Raw genomic sequence first — 15,190 nt, forward strand, 5'->3', positions numbered from 1 at the left:
CACCTGAAACATTAATTCTCAAAGCAGTATAAATCATATGACATTGAATATCAGCTTTTGGTACCCAAATCTTTCTTACATAAGATCTGTTTCTAGGGATGTTGTGGGGAGGTGTTGGCAACACCTTAGATGCAGATCTATACCTGTAGTCTTTCTGCAGCTTAAAACAGTATGGTTTAATGTGACCAGGTCTATGACAGTAGTGACAAATGTACTTACGTTTCCTTCTAGACTTTGAAGGGGCAGTAGGCTGTGGCTTTGATTTTGGAGGATCAACTGGTAAGGCCTTTTTGCTTGAGCTTTCTGTACTGCTACTTTCCTTGACAAACACAGGCCCTTTCGAACTTTCTCCAATCTCAAATATGCTGTTTTCAAAACCTAAACCAGCCGTACCATCTCTTCCCATCATGAGTAGAGAATCAAGCTTGGAGGTGCTTGAGTTGAACTTAGCCAATGTAGTTTTTGCCTTTCCGAGTTCTTCCTTCATTTGGCTTAACTCGATGTCTTTCTTACTCAGCATGACTTCCAGCCTTGACACATCAGCCTTTAAATCAGAATTTTCCTTTGAAAGGATAGTATTCACTTTATTCCTTTCGATCCAATCAGTATGTAATTCTTCAAACATCATCCGAGCTTCTTCTATGGACATTGTCTCTTCACCTGTATCATTATCACACATATTATCAATAATGGAGGAATTTAAACAAACTGACCTTTGGGAGATGTTGCGGCCAGGTGTGGCAACACCTGCGGCAACACCTAAAGGATTTACTTGAAATTTCTTCTTGCTATCCAATAAGACAGATAAGGCAGTGTGACTCTCTTCATCTTTATGTTCTTCTTCTTCTGACTCCTCATCACTTAAAGACGTGTTCATCCCTTTCCTAAGCGTGTTGGCACACTAGTTTGCATAGTGTCCAAATCCTTGACATGCATGACATTGAACAGTGTCCAACTTCTTTGGAACAACCTTCTTTTTCCCTTCCGAAGTAATTCGAGGCTTAGGAGTATCAGTAGGCTTCCTTGGTGACTCTTATGGTCCAGTAATCATTAGGGGCTTGTTGGAGAACATTGGAGCTTTGAGTTTTTGATCCGTCTTTCTTGACTCTTTCATCCTCTTCAAATAATCATTGAATTTCCTAGTCATGAGAGAGATCAAATCATCTTCTAAATCAGATTGATGAACTTCTTGATGGAATTGAATATATTCCTCATATGAAGGCTTTGAAGCTTGAAGAGCTATTGACTTTCCTTTATCCTTCTCTTGCTCTTTATTGTTCATCTCAAAAACTTGAAGAATGCTTATCAATTCAGTCATCTTCATCTTTGAAGTGTCTTTTACTTCTTCAAGCGCCCAAATCTTCCCATTGAATCTTTTAGGCAAGGAACGAAGAACCTTGTTCACCATGGCTTCACTAGCAATAGGTCCTCCAAGAGCATGCGCCTCTGTACTATCTCCCTAAGTTTTTTATCATAATCAGCAATAGTCTCATTCTCATCCATCCTGATATTTTCAAATCTTGTGTTTAACAGTCTCAATCTTGTTCTTCTCACGCTATCAGTTCCTTCACAGTGTTCTTGAAGAGCATCCCATGCATCCTTAGCAATAGTGCAGTCAGATATGATCCCATACATCCTCATATCTACAGTTGCAAAAATTGCATTGAGTGCTTTAGCATTGTAGCTTGAACTTTGTGTTTCCTCGGTAGTCCAAGTTTCTTCTTTCTTGATGATATAGTCTCCATCTTCATCTTTCGTCGTTGGAGGAGTCCAACCAGTCAGAATACTTTGCCAAGCACGAACATCCATAGCCTTAATAGTATATCGGATCCTATTCTTCCATAGTGCATAATTCGTGTCATCAAGAACTGGAGGTTTCAAGAACGAGTTCGCAACAGACGATGAGTCCATCTTTTCCCTGTAATAAAATAAGCAAACCAAGATCAGTTCTTAGTGTATCAAGAAGATGGCTCTGATGCCACTTGAAAAGAAATAATGGTTGCACATAAACAGTTTGAGGTGTTATCACAAGGTGTTGACAATACCTATTATAACACCTTGAGTAATTTGCAGCGGAAAATAATTTTAAGCGTGTATAAAAAATAAGCAGCCAAATAAATAGACTCAAATAAATTAAGCAAGAGTATAAAATACTCTTGCAGCGCCTCAGGGCAAAACTTCACTAAAAAAATTTTCAAAGAGTTTTACAACCCTAAAACTAGTGATTATTGTAAAAATTCAATTTCTCAAAATAATTGAGAAATAAAGAGTAAAAGTTCTCCTAAAAATTCTATGTGGAATAGAATAAAGAAAACGAAATAAGGAGAAGAAAATCTTTGTTGCCAAAACACGTGTTCATCACACTTTTCGATTATTGATCTTCAAGTGTTCTTCAATGCTTCAAGGCAACACACGACCGATACAAGCTTTTCCAAAGATCTTCAGAATTCTCTCGTGTACTTCAAGTTCTTTTGATAAATCTCACGGTCTCTCTCTGTGTATCTCTCTTTTCCTTATGCACGCATATCTTCAATAAAAAGACCAAGAATTTTTCTTTAGAATGTTTCCTTGTAGGCGTAGGACTCTAGATCTTGATCAAGATAAATCTACATAATAAGGAATTAAATCAATAGATATACGATAATACCATAATCTGATAAACTTAATCATATTTCAAATCAAGTTACTCAAAGAAATAAATAACTTAATGTCCAAGAAAGGCAAAAGATAATAAATAAAATATTTTTCAAAATAGGATGATTTTAAGGAATAAAATATTCCTTTCAAATTAATTAAATCAGAAACAACACAATCTCATCGACTCAGATTACCAGTTTTACTATCTTCCCGAAAAATAAAGATTTTTTTACTGTTATACTATAATTCTTGTATCAATTATCATATATATGATCCATAATGATAATCCAAATCGTATTGAATTCGACTTATCAATATTTTTTTCAACACGAAAATAATTTTTTTTCCACTAGTATTCAAACATATATAGCTCTTCGTTTTATATCACACTAAAACTATTGTTACTAGGGTGTACTTCGAATTGTAAAAATTAGTGCGTCAACAGCAACAACAACAACAGCAACAAAGACGAACAAAGTCGAGGCGAGAGAAACTCTCTATCCGCAAGACGAAATTGCCCGTTAACAGTGCTCAACGTTGGCGGCAATCGTCTCTAAGATACAACGACTATACAATCGAGATATAGCAGCACAACAAATATCTCGATCTTCGTCGAACTAAAATACGTATCAACTTTTTCTTTTGTGAGAGAGAAGGAAGATTTTGCAGAAATCTGATGTATACACGTTATCAGATGTTCTGTATATCTTTTCTGTGTTATAACTACCGTATATATAGACTTATACACGAAACAACATGTTATAAGGCGTAAGGATGCAACCCATAACAGAAAAAGCCCAGAAACAGTCGTGACTTTTCAGTCTGCAGAAGGCGTGCGCGGTCGGTTATTTTTGACCGATCGAGCGCCCCTCTTCTGACAAGCATTCTGTCTCGCTCAAACCATGGTGCGCTCGGTCGGTTAAATTTAGCGGACCGAGCGCCCAACTTTTATGAAATATTCTGTCTCGGCAGAGGAGGGCTGCGCTCGATCGGTTGTTTTTAACCGATCGATCGCACTCACAAAAATAATAAAATATTATTCTTGAATCAAATTTTATCCAAAAAGAATAATTTATCATAAGACCTAGCCTCGTCACGCCGCGCCGAGCCAGCCGGCCGCGCGCATGTGTGTTTGTTGCATTGATTAGCGTCTTGCCTCTTTACAAAACATCGGTGCCCTAAGGGCCCAATCTCATAATCCTAAGTTGGATTATATAAGGTGAGCAACAAATTGGAGTTGTTCCAATGTGGGACAACCAATTCCCCATTTCCCTCCAATTTATTTCACCAAATTCAAACTATTTGTAACACTTGGGACAAACTTTTCAAGCCTTTTGGGACAAGCTTTTCAAGCCCATTATTTCCACAATTCATTCAATACAATTTCCAATAATCCCCCACATGAATGAATTTCACGTATATTAGCATTCTCACTAGAAAATCATTTTTAAGTTATTGTTACATCAGGATAGGTAGCTTGTGGCTTTGAACCTACCTTAGTAAAATACTATCGGATTTACTAGTTGCATAGTGACGCGATGTCTTGAACTAGTCAACCGTTTGTGTAAACCAAGACAATAGTACTTACATAATAATACTCTAACATATTTTGTTCTCACGTTGTGTCCATTTCGGCCCTGGACCATATCTTAGATTCATAAGTGTTACAATCAAAGCGGCCAATACTTTGCACTTATATAGGTGATCTCCTAGCAAGAGTATCCTGCGTTACTCCACCTCATAGGTATAGGAGTCATTAAAAGAAAACTTAACCTCACCACATTTTGAAGGTCATTTATACTTGGATATTTCAGGAATGAGCAAGTAACAATTCCAAGCACTCAAACTAATATTTATAACTTAGTTGTCCCATTGAACCAAGGTTTTGGGATCTCCAATTCTCAAGGTTCGATTACCGCTATAAATATTTTAATTTGTGGATTTTAAACCCATTCCTCCAAGTAGTTTGTACATTTGATCTCTATTTATATTTTTTGTAAGCGGATCCGCAATGTTTTCCTTTGACTTCACATAGTCAACCGAAATAACCGCATTCGAGATCAATTGTCTTATGGTATTGTGTCTCCGACGAATATGTCGAGATTTACCATTGTACATACTACTTTATGCTCTTCCTATTCCTGATTGACTGTAACAATGAATCGTAATGAAAGACACCGGTTTATTCCAACATGGAATATCTTTTAGAAAGTTTCGAAGCTACTCGGCTTTTTCTCCAGTTTTATCTAGAAAAATGAACTCGGACTCCATAGTCGACCGAGCTATACAAGTTTGTTTAGAGGATCTCCATGACACTGCTCCTCCACCGATAGTGAACACATATCCACTCGTAGACTTGGAGTCTTTCGTGTCAGAAATCCAATTTGCATCACAATATCATTCTAGGACTACAGGATATTTTGTATACACTATTCCATAACTAGAAGTGTATTTCAAATATCCAAGCACTCTCATTAGTGCTTTCCAATGATCCTCACTTGGATTACTTGTGAACCGTCTAAGTTTGTTTACAGTATATGCAAGATCAGGACGGGTACAGTTAGTTAAGTACATTAAACTTCCTATCACCGTTGCATATTCCACTTGTGAAACAGGTTCTCCTCTATTTTTGGCTAAATGTGTACCTAACTCCATAGGTGTTCTAGCCGGAGGACGATTTGTGGCATTAAATCGTTCAAGAACCTTTTCGACATAATGAGTTTGGGATAACATAATTCCAGCAGGAAGTATAGAGAGTTTAATCCCTAGAATTATATCACACAATCCCAAATCCTTCATATCAAAATGTTTTCTCAACATTTTCTTGGTTTTCACAATCAATTCATGGTTGCTTCCCATGATTAACATGTCATCTACATAATGGCAAACAATTACATATGCATTTGTAGTACCTTTAATGTAGACACATTTATCACATTCATTTATTGTGAAACCATTTGACAACATAGCAGTGTCAAACTTTTGATGCCACTGTTTAGGTGCTTGTTTAAGTCCATACAATGACTTGACAAGTTTACACACCTTTTGTTCTTTTTCGGGTACAACAACCCTTCTGGTTGTTTTATATATATTTTTTCTTCCAACTCTCCATTCAAAAACGTTGTTTTAACATTCATTTGATGTATCTCAAGATCATGCAATGCTGCAATAGCTATGAGAACACGGATGGATGTTATTCTAGAAATCGGAGAGTAGGTATCGAAGAAATCATATCCCTCCTTTTGTCTAAAACCTTGAACCACTAGTCGAGCTTTATATTTATCTATAGATCCATCTTCTTTGTATTTCATTTTAAGAATCCACTTGGATCCCAAAGGTTTACATCCCGGAGAGAGATCAACTAACTCCCACGTATGATTATGCATGATGGAATCTATTTCATTTTGTATGGCTGGGATTTGATAAAGCCTCTTGAAGAGTTCTTAGTTCATTATCTAACATATATGTTAGAAAATCAGGACCAAACGACTATTCAACTCTTACACGCTTGCTGCGTCATGGTTCCTCGTTGTTTTGTGGAGTTTCAGTTATGTTTTCATGAGTTCGCTTGTTCGAACTAATTTCTTTCCTTTCTTTACATGGAAAGATATTTTCAAAGAATACAACATTTCTTGACTCCATAATTGTGCCTTCATGTACATCAGGAATTATTGACTTATGTACTAAAAATCGATATGCACTACTATTGTATGCATGACCAAATAAATATACAGTCAACCATTTTAGGTCCAATTTTTATTTGTTTTGGCTTAGGTACTTCTACTTTCACCAAACACCCCCACACTTTGAGATATTGGTAAGAAGGTTTACGACATTTCCACTGTTCAAATGGTGTTTCATCTTTTTCTTTGATTGGAATCTTGTTTAGAATGTGAGTTGCTGAGAGAATCGCTTCACCCCACATATTTTGAGGTAAGCCAAAATTTATTAACAACGCGTTCATCATTTTCTTTAATGTTCGATTTTTGCATTCTGCAACGCCATTGGATTGAGGTGAGTAAGGGGTTGTCGTTTGATGAATGATGCCCAAAGTTGAGCAAAATTCTTTAAAAGGAGCCACATACTCTCCACCTCGATCACTTCGAATCATTTTAATTTTCGAACTTCGTTGATTTTCAATCTCTGTCTTATATTTCTTGAAATCTTCAATTGCTTCATCTTTGCTTTTCAATAAATATATGCAACAAAATCTGGTGCAATCATCAATGAATGTTATAAAGTACTTATTTCCAGCTCGTGTTTGTACCATTTTTAAATCACATACATCAGTATGTATTAATTCAAGTGGCGTAGTACTTCTCGTGACATTATGAAATGGAGTTTTAACCATTTTCGCTTCAACACAAATCTCACACTTGTTTTGTGGATTTCTTTTAAACGTATGTATTACATTTAAATTTGCAAGTCGTTGCAACGTATTGAAGTTAACATGTCCTAATCGTTCATGCCATAATTCATAGCTTTCAAGCAAGTAAGCAGAACCAAAAACTTTATTCTTCGCCTCATGGCGGATAACATTCATTACATTCAATTTAAAGAGACCACTATCTTGGTACCCGTTACCAACAAATACACCGGATTTTGTTAATACAAATTTATCAGACTCAAACACCATTCTAAAGTCTGCCTTGCTCAAGAGAGAACCCAAAACTAAGTTCTTCCGAATGTCTGGCACATGCAGCACATTCTTGAGCGTCACCTCTTTGCCCGAAGTCATTTTCAACACCACATTTCCTACTCCAACAACTTCAGACGTTGCGGAGTTTCCTATGAACAACTTTCGATCACCAACGGTGGCATATGTGGAATACATATCTTTTTTGGCACAAATGTGGCTCGTAGAGCCGGTATCGATCCACCATCCTCTTGGATCATCCACCATGTTGGTCTCACAAATAACGGCACTTAAATCAATATCATTAATTTCTAAAGGTACATACCTTTATTGAACCAAGTTCACTTGATTTGGTTTCTGATTTGCGTTGGTTTTCTTTGGAAGTCGGAAATCCCTTGCCATATGATTTGGTTTGTCACAGTTGTAGCAACTTCCTTGAAATTTCTTCGCTTTCCCCTTTTGCTTTCCATCATGAAGGCGCTTCCTCTTGTGACTCGTACTAGATTTCGCCAAATTTGCTTTGGCCTCGGTTTCCATCATCTTTTTATTTGACTTGGCCTCAGTATTTCTGTTGTCCTCCTCGATGCGAAATCTCACAATTAGATCTTCAAGTTTCAACTCCTTAAGTTTGTGCTTAAGGTAGTTCTTGAAGTCTTTCCACATCGAAGGCAACTTCTCAATGATAGACGCGACTTGGAATGGTTCATTGATTTCCATCCCTTCGGCCAATAAGTCATGCAAGATGATTTGTATCTCTTGCACTTGACTCATCACAGTTTTTGAGTCTATCATTTTGAAGTCCAGAAATTTTCCAACCACGAACTTCTTTATACCGACGTCTTCAGTTTTGTATTTCTTTTCCAAGGAATCCCAGAGTTCCTTGGCCGTCTTGACTAATGAATAGACACTATAGAGAGTGTCATCAAGGCCATTCAGAATATAGTTTCTGCACAAAAAATCGTTGTGGTTCCATGCATCAACCGCGGTCCTCCTTTGGGTGTCAGAATCGCCATCAACGACGACAGGGGGATCCTCCTTCAGGAATCTAGACAGATTCAATGTGGTAAGGTAGAAGAGCATTTTCTGCTGTCAACGTTTGAAGTCGACACCAGAAAACTTTGGCGGCTTTTCTCCATGTACAGGGGCGGAAGCAAGCGGAGTGAATGAAATGGTAGACATCTTCAGAATCCGAAAAATACAAAAAAATTTCGTCTTGCGATTGTTATTAGGGTGTACTTCGAATTCTGAAAATTAATGCGTCAACAGCAACAACAGCAGCAACAAAGACGAACAAAGTCGAGGCGAGAGAAACTCTCTATCCGCAAGACAAAATTGCCCGTTAACAGTGCTCAACGTTGGCGGCAATCGTCTCTAAGATACAACGACTATACAATCGAGATATAGCAGTACAACAAATATCTCGATCTTCGTCGAACTAAAATATGTACCAACTTTTTCTTTTGTGAGATAGAAGGAAGATTTTGCAGAAATCTGATGTATACACGTTATCAGATGTTCTGTATATCTTTTCTGTGTTATAACTACCGTATATATAGACTTATACACGAAACAACACGTTATAAGGCGTAAGGATGCAACCCATGACAGAAAAAGCCCAGAAACAGTCGTGATTTTTCAGTCTGCAGAAGGCGTGCGCGGTCGGTTATTTTTGACCGATCGAGCGCCCCTATTCTGACAGACATTTTGTCTCGCTCAAACCATGGTGCGCTCGGTCGGTTAAATTTAGCGGACCGAGCGCCCAACTTTTATGAAACATTCTGTCTCGGCAGAGGAGGGCTGCGCTCGGTCGGTTGTTTTTAACCGATCGATCGCACTCACAAAAATAATAAAATATTATTCTTGAACCAAATTTTATCCAAAAAAAATAATTTATCATAAGACCTCGCCGAGCCGGCCGGTCGCGTGTGTGTTTGTTGCATCGATTAGCGTCTTGTCCCTTTACAAAACATCGGTGCCCTAAGGGCCCAATCTCATAATCCTAAGTTGGATTGCATAAGGTGAGCAACAAATTGGAGTTGTTCCAATATTGTGGGATAACCAATTTCCCATTTTCCTCCAATTTATTTCACCAAATTCAAATTATTTGTAATACTTGGGATAAACTTTTCAAGTCTTTTGGGACAAGCTTTTCAAGCCCATTATTTCCACAATTCATTCAATAACAATTTCCAACAACTTTTGTGAGATTATTTCACACATTGATTTTATGAGATGAATCTCCTACTGAATTAATTATGTAAAAATTATTACTAATAACTCTATATGTACATATGAATATCGCTTCGAACTACGTACCTCTATGTAAAGTTGTACTTGCAGACATGCTTGCGAAAAGTATCTTTAATGAGCATGGATTCTCTCACTAATTGTGTCTGTAGAATGTGCGAATGAAGTTTAGCTAGCAGCCAGCTCAATATTATAAATAAACTGTGAAAACTTTGGTGCTTAAGACAGTAATGTTCGGAAGAGCTTTTAAGAAGCACTTAAAATTTTATGAATGAAAAATTGATAAGTGCTTCCTAAAAGCTCTAAAAAACAATACCTAAGTCAAACTAATCACATTGGAATGCCATTTTCGTATATATTATTATGTATAATTGTGCACATAATGGTTTATTAATTATGAATATGACCTACATTACTAATGGAGCTCACTTTGGAATATTGTTGAAACCACGTCATTTATGTTTAGTTAATTACTTGAAATTGCTTTCGAGCAAACCACAGATGTAATCAAATACATGAACCACATAACGGTTGAAAGTTGCTTTGGAATATTGGCCTCTTTCGTTTTTAGGCTACTAATGGTTGAAAGTTGTCGAATACCGACATAAATTGGATGAATTTCAGGCATAAACAACAGCCACCGTCGTATCATGTGTTTTTATTTATTTATTATTATTATTATTATTATTATTATTATTATTATTATTATTATTATTATTATTATTATTATTATTATTATTTAGAGGAGAATGATGCTATTCTGAATTTCTGATCATATCAACTTTTACGTTTGAACATTATGTGGTAATATTTTTCTTTAAGAGCACTTTCAAAAAGCACCGGTTGATATTATATCATATCAACTAATATATGCTTCATTTCTCTCCACTGCACAAATAAATCGTAAATTTGTCTTAGAAGGCTAGTGGGATTGCAAAAGCTTGCTACAAATGTAACTTATATGTTTCCATTTATAATAATATATATAGTTGGTTAAACTGCGGCCTATGTTTATTATAATTTGCCTTTTTTATTTTGGTCATTTTTTGTTGGATGTGACGTTGAAAAAAAATATATCGCAAAAAATTGTTGACTAGCTATCTGATATTACTTAATATGATGCTCTAATGAAAAAGAACTAAAATTGAGGGAGAAAAAATAAAAGGTGAGTTAGTAGACTATAATTCACTGATTTGGTTTGATAGTCAATATTACATCAATACATGAGTTGGAGTCCACGCACATTTACCCATTGTGGACTTTAGTACAACATCAATGAATAAGATTTAAAATAAGATAGTAGACAATCAATAGAGGAAGGGATATGATTGTGCCGAAAATTACCCTGCAAACAACACAGATAATTCGATCAATATATGATAACAAATCAACAAAGTTTAACTTCAAAATATTTAGATGAATAAGATATATAAAGGAGTACTATGCATATACATTATGTCGAATACTTACGCGGCGCTGAGTAGATTAGCGTGCAAACCATACTCCTGAGCGAACACGAACGAGATTATAGCCTGTGGTAAAGCTGCCTGCATGATCGCGATTCGAAGCACGTTCGAATGCAAGCCTAAAGCTAGAGATCCAACAGCAGTAGACATAGGTCCACCCACAAACCTTAGAACCATTCCATACATGCATAAGCCAACTCCACATCCTAGTACACTTTCTTGTAGTGCCATGAACAGTCCTGCCATGCACATTCATCATGCAGCTCTTAGTACAAATGACACCACTAAATTTAACTATACGTGTGTGTTTGTGTGTTCGCACGTGCGAATATATTTGCTAGTTTTTTTACCCATGTTAAACATGGCCACTCCGCTTCCGGCCTTCGACATTATGAGAATCGATCCTTCCACTATGCCAGGCATTTTCAGATTCCATCTGCATGGCATGTATATTCATTATAAGGTCATGAATTATTATATGCATATAGTTATATGTATGAATGTCACGTCAGTCAGTCGATAGTCACATACTAATTGCGTCCAGGAGATAAAAAATATATATAGGGAGAGAAGGCAAGCCAGAAAATGTACATGAATGATACCTGTTTGCTAAGAGAGCCCAAATGAGGCCAAGAACACAAGCATAGTTATTTGGATTCCTGCTCAGCCTAACCCAAACTTTCTTCATAAATGACAGAAAACGAGAAGACGATAGCGCTACCGATGATTTAACCGTATTGTCATCATAATCTTGGTCGACGATTTCAATCGCAACAGTACCGCTCGACGACTGTGGTACTGTTTGGGTGGCAGAAGACATAGCTCGCAGCTGCTTCTCCGGACCATTTTCTTCGTCGATGCAAGAACCGATATTCTTGGAACCACATGCACGCCGGAATTCGAACATGAAGAGGAGAATGGGGAGCCACACCAGGGATTGGATGACAGATGATTGCACCACCAAGTCCTCCCCTAATCCCCCATACATGGCCTTGAGCAGAGGCACTCCCACCACCAGAGTGTTGTTGAAACTGGACAGAGAGAAGGAAGTTATGAGCCACGAGGGATCCTTCTTGGAGAAATGAATCCACAGAGCCAAACCCACTCCCGCGATCGCCTTGGCGATCACATCTGCTCCAAGAAACCTGAAATTCAAGTGGTACGGATCCACCCCGGACGTGAAGTGGAATGTGAAGAATGGGATGATGAAATAGCAGTTGAATCTGTTGATGGCGTCGCATTCGTTGCTCTTGAACATCCGCAGCCATTTGACGGAGCCGTAGCCCAAAGCAAGCGCCACGTACAGCGGCAGCATCGCCTCCACTATCTTGTATATATCCTCCCACCCGAATCCGATCATCCCTTGATTAATTAATTCCCGCAGATATAATATTGCGAAGATCGATGTAACAATCAAAACCCAAATCAATTACACACAGTTGTATATATGCTGATATCAAGAAACGATGATTTTAGCCAAGAAAAGTAATCATTGCATTAGAGCTTAAAATATGAATGAGTCATGAGGGGATCGAGTGGAGGAGTATATATATACTCCACGATCTTTGAAGGCCGATGCATAATTCTAAAAATCCAGCCTCCGGCCCCTGGTTTGATTCTACATTCTATGGTGCCGCCGCGCACTTACATTTTTGAAGCTAATATTTTTATGGAAAATTTTGAAGTGAATTGTCCACTTTCTGCATATATATATATGTGTGTTAAGTCACTCAAAAGCTAGCGTTGTGTGTGAGTTTTCAGGGCTCCGCAAATGAAGTAAATATTTCGTGGGTGAGTATTATTCTTATTAGGAAAAATTGCAAATTTAGTCTTGTATGTTTATCACTTTGCGATTTTGGTTCTCTATGTTTTTATATTTCATTTTTAGTCCTGCATGTTATGATTTTTTTGCAGTTCATAATAAGAAGGAAAAATTGCTTTTTTGGTCTTGTATGTTCGTCACTTTGCGATTTCAGTCCTTTATATTTTTAGATTTCAGTTTTAGTCCGCTATCTTTATTTTTTTGGCAATTTTATGTTTTCATATTTCAGTTATAGTTCTGCATTTTTTGATTTTTGGTAATTTCAGTCCTTTTATTCGAAAATGATTGTGTGACACTATACACGTCAGCTCCATATCAGCACTGTATTGGTGCCACATCAGCGCTACATCAGAAAAATGATTAAGATTGCCAAAAAAAAATATAGCGGACTAAATTAAATTGAAATCTGAAAATATAGAGGACCAAAATCGCAAAGTGACAAACATACATGACTAAAAATGAAATTTTCCCCTAAAACAATTTAAAACCATTTTTTTCATTTTTTTAGTTGACGAGTCACATTTTTTTTTCTGGTCAAAACAATTTCAACTCTCTCATTTTTTCAAACGTAGAATTAGAAAATCTGAAAATCTGGGTATGTAGAAAAAAATAGCTATGGGAACGAATCTGGCTTCAAATTCAATTTTTATAGTGCCACTTGAAATAGTTCATCATATACGCACTATGATCGACTAATGGAACATGACACAGAAAAGAGAATAAAGTAACAAAAGGAAAATTTTGATTCTAACCCAAAAATCTAGCATCCTCCTGGCCCTGCCATATATATGATCATGAATCATCTGGCGTAATGCCATAATTTTATGACTAAATTTGCAATGGAAATAAATTTATTAGATTAATACTCAAATTAGATTAATTAATTAAATAAGAAACGACACAATCTTATCGACTTACATTATCAGTTTTACTATATTCCCGAAAAATATAGATTTTATTACTGTTATACTATAATTCTTGTATCAATTATCATATGATCCATAATCCAAATTGTATTGACTTCGACTTATCAATATTTTTTCAACACGATTATAATTTTTTTCTACTAATAATATTCAAAAATAGCTCTTCGTTTTATATATCACAAAACTTTTATGAGATTATTTCACAGATTAATTTTGTGAGATGAATCTCCTATTCAATTAATTTTTATGTAAAAATTATTACTAATAACTTTATGTATTGATTGCGTCGAACTATCTCTACGTAAAGTTGTACGAATGGAGACATGCTTGCAAAATGTATCTTTAATGAGCATGGCGTGGATTCTCTCACTTGTGTCCGTAGAAGGTGCGAATGAAGATTAGCTAGCTAGCCAGCTCGATATTATAAATAAAATTGTGAAAACTTTGGTGCTTAAGTCAAATTAATTAATCACATGTTGGAATGTCATTTTCGTATATGTTATTTATGTATAATTGTGCACATAATGGTTTATTAATTATGAACTACATTACTAATGGAGGTCACTTTTGAATATTGTTGAAACCACGTCATTTATGTTTAATTAATTACTTGAAACCGCTTTCGAACAAAACCACAGGAATAATCAAATACATGCATGAACCATATAATAATATGCCAACCAAAAAGGTTACATGCAATTCATAATATATACATACAAAATCATATCGTTTTGTGTACTTGATGAAAGTGAGATAAGATAAGATATAATTTTTTTGGTAATCTTAATTTCATCAATTAACCTGTGTCTGTGATGACATTATATATTGATTGCATGCATTGGAGATTTTCTCCATCCATATATATGATCAATGAACATATGAATATATATATGATAAGTATGATATGAATGAAATTATATCGACTATTAAATATTTTTGTGCATGGTAAAATATTGTACATGCATTAGCTATTATATATATATATTTAACTTTATTGAAATTATAATTGATATTTAATTAAGAAATTATGTAACATGATGAATGGTTTTGTAAGTTTTTCCTGATTTTGGAAAAATATTTTTAAAAAAATACCCGAAATAAGTAATAATCATTACACTAAAACTTGACTAATTAATTATAATAGATAAACAAAATTCAAATTAGGCCAACTTGAAGGACCATTTCTTAATTCCCTGAAAATTTGATAAATTATTTTTATTATAATATAATTTAATTATATGAACATTTTGAGAAATCTGTAAATGTTATTTTACGGAAAAATTACAGTTTTGGTCTTATATATATTTAAATCACTTTCATCTTCTATGTTTCTAATTTTCAATTTTAGCCTATTATTTTGTGTAGTTTTTGTAATTTCGATATATATTTTTTTTAACGTTGACATGATTCTCATGACAAGTACAATTCCATATCATTTATTGGCATTTTTCTGCGA

At 35.7% G+C, this 15,190-nt stretch overlaps 1 protein-coding gene across 1 annotated transcript; it reads right to left on the bottom strand.

Annotated features, from left to right (window-relative positions):
• Window positions 1-10,702: 10,702 nt before the first annotated feature.
• Window positions 10,703-12,659, bottom strand: LOC140872215 (auxin efflux carrier component 5-like). Its single transcript, XM_073275013.1, has 4 exons — window positions 11,589-12,659; window positions 11,337-11,422; window positions 10,991-11,225; window positions 10,703-10,865 (listed from the first exon to the last, which is right to left on the bottom strand). The coding sequence occupies exons 1-4, from the start codon at window positions 12,344-12,346 to the stop codon at window positions 10,793-10,795; spliced, it is 1,152 nt and encodes a 383-aa protein (XP_073131114.1). The 5' UTR covers window positions 12,347-12,659; the 3' UTR covers window positions 10,703-10,792.
• Between the last annotated feature and the right edge of the window lie 2,531 nt (window positions 12,660-15,190).

Source organism: Henckelia pumila, unplaced genomic scaffold (genome assembly GCF_033568475.1).
Source record: "Henckelia pumila isolate YLH828 unplaced genomic scaffold, ASM3356847v2 CTG_461:::fragment_3, whole genome shotgun sequence".
Classification (NCBI taxonomy): Eukaryota; Viridiplantae; Streptophyta; class Magnoliopsida; order Lamiales; family Gesneriaceae; genus Henckelia; species Henckelia pumila.

Coding starts and splice junctions, on each gene's coding strand:
- LOC140872215 (XM_073275013.1), bottom strand. CDS start 12,346: ATGATCGGATTCGGGTGGGAGGATATATACAAGATAGTGGAGGCGATG. Junction 11,423..11,588: donor TGGGCTCTCTTAGCAAACAG/GTATCATTCATG, acceptor CATGCCATGCAG/ATGGAATCTGAAAATGCCTG. Junction 10,866..10,990: donor GCTAATCTACTCAGCGCCGC/GTAAGTATTCGA, acceptor TGTTGTTTGCAG/GGTAATTTTCGGCACAATCA.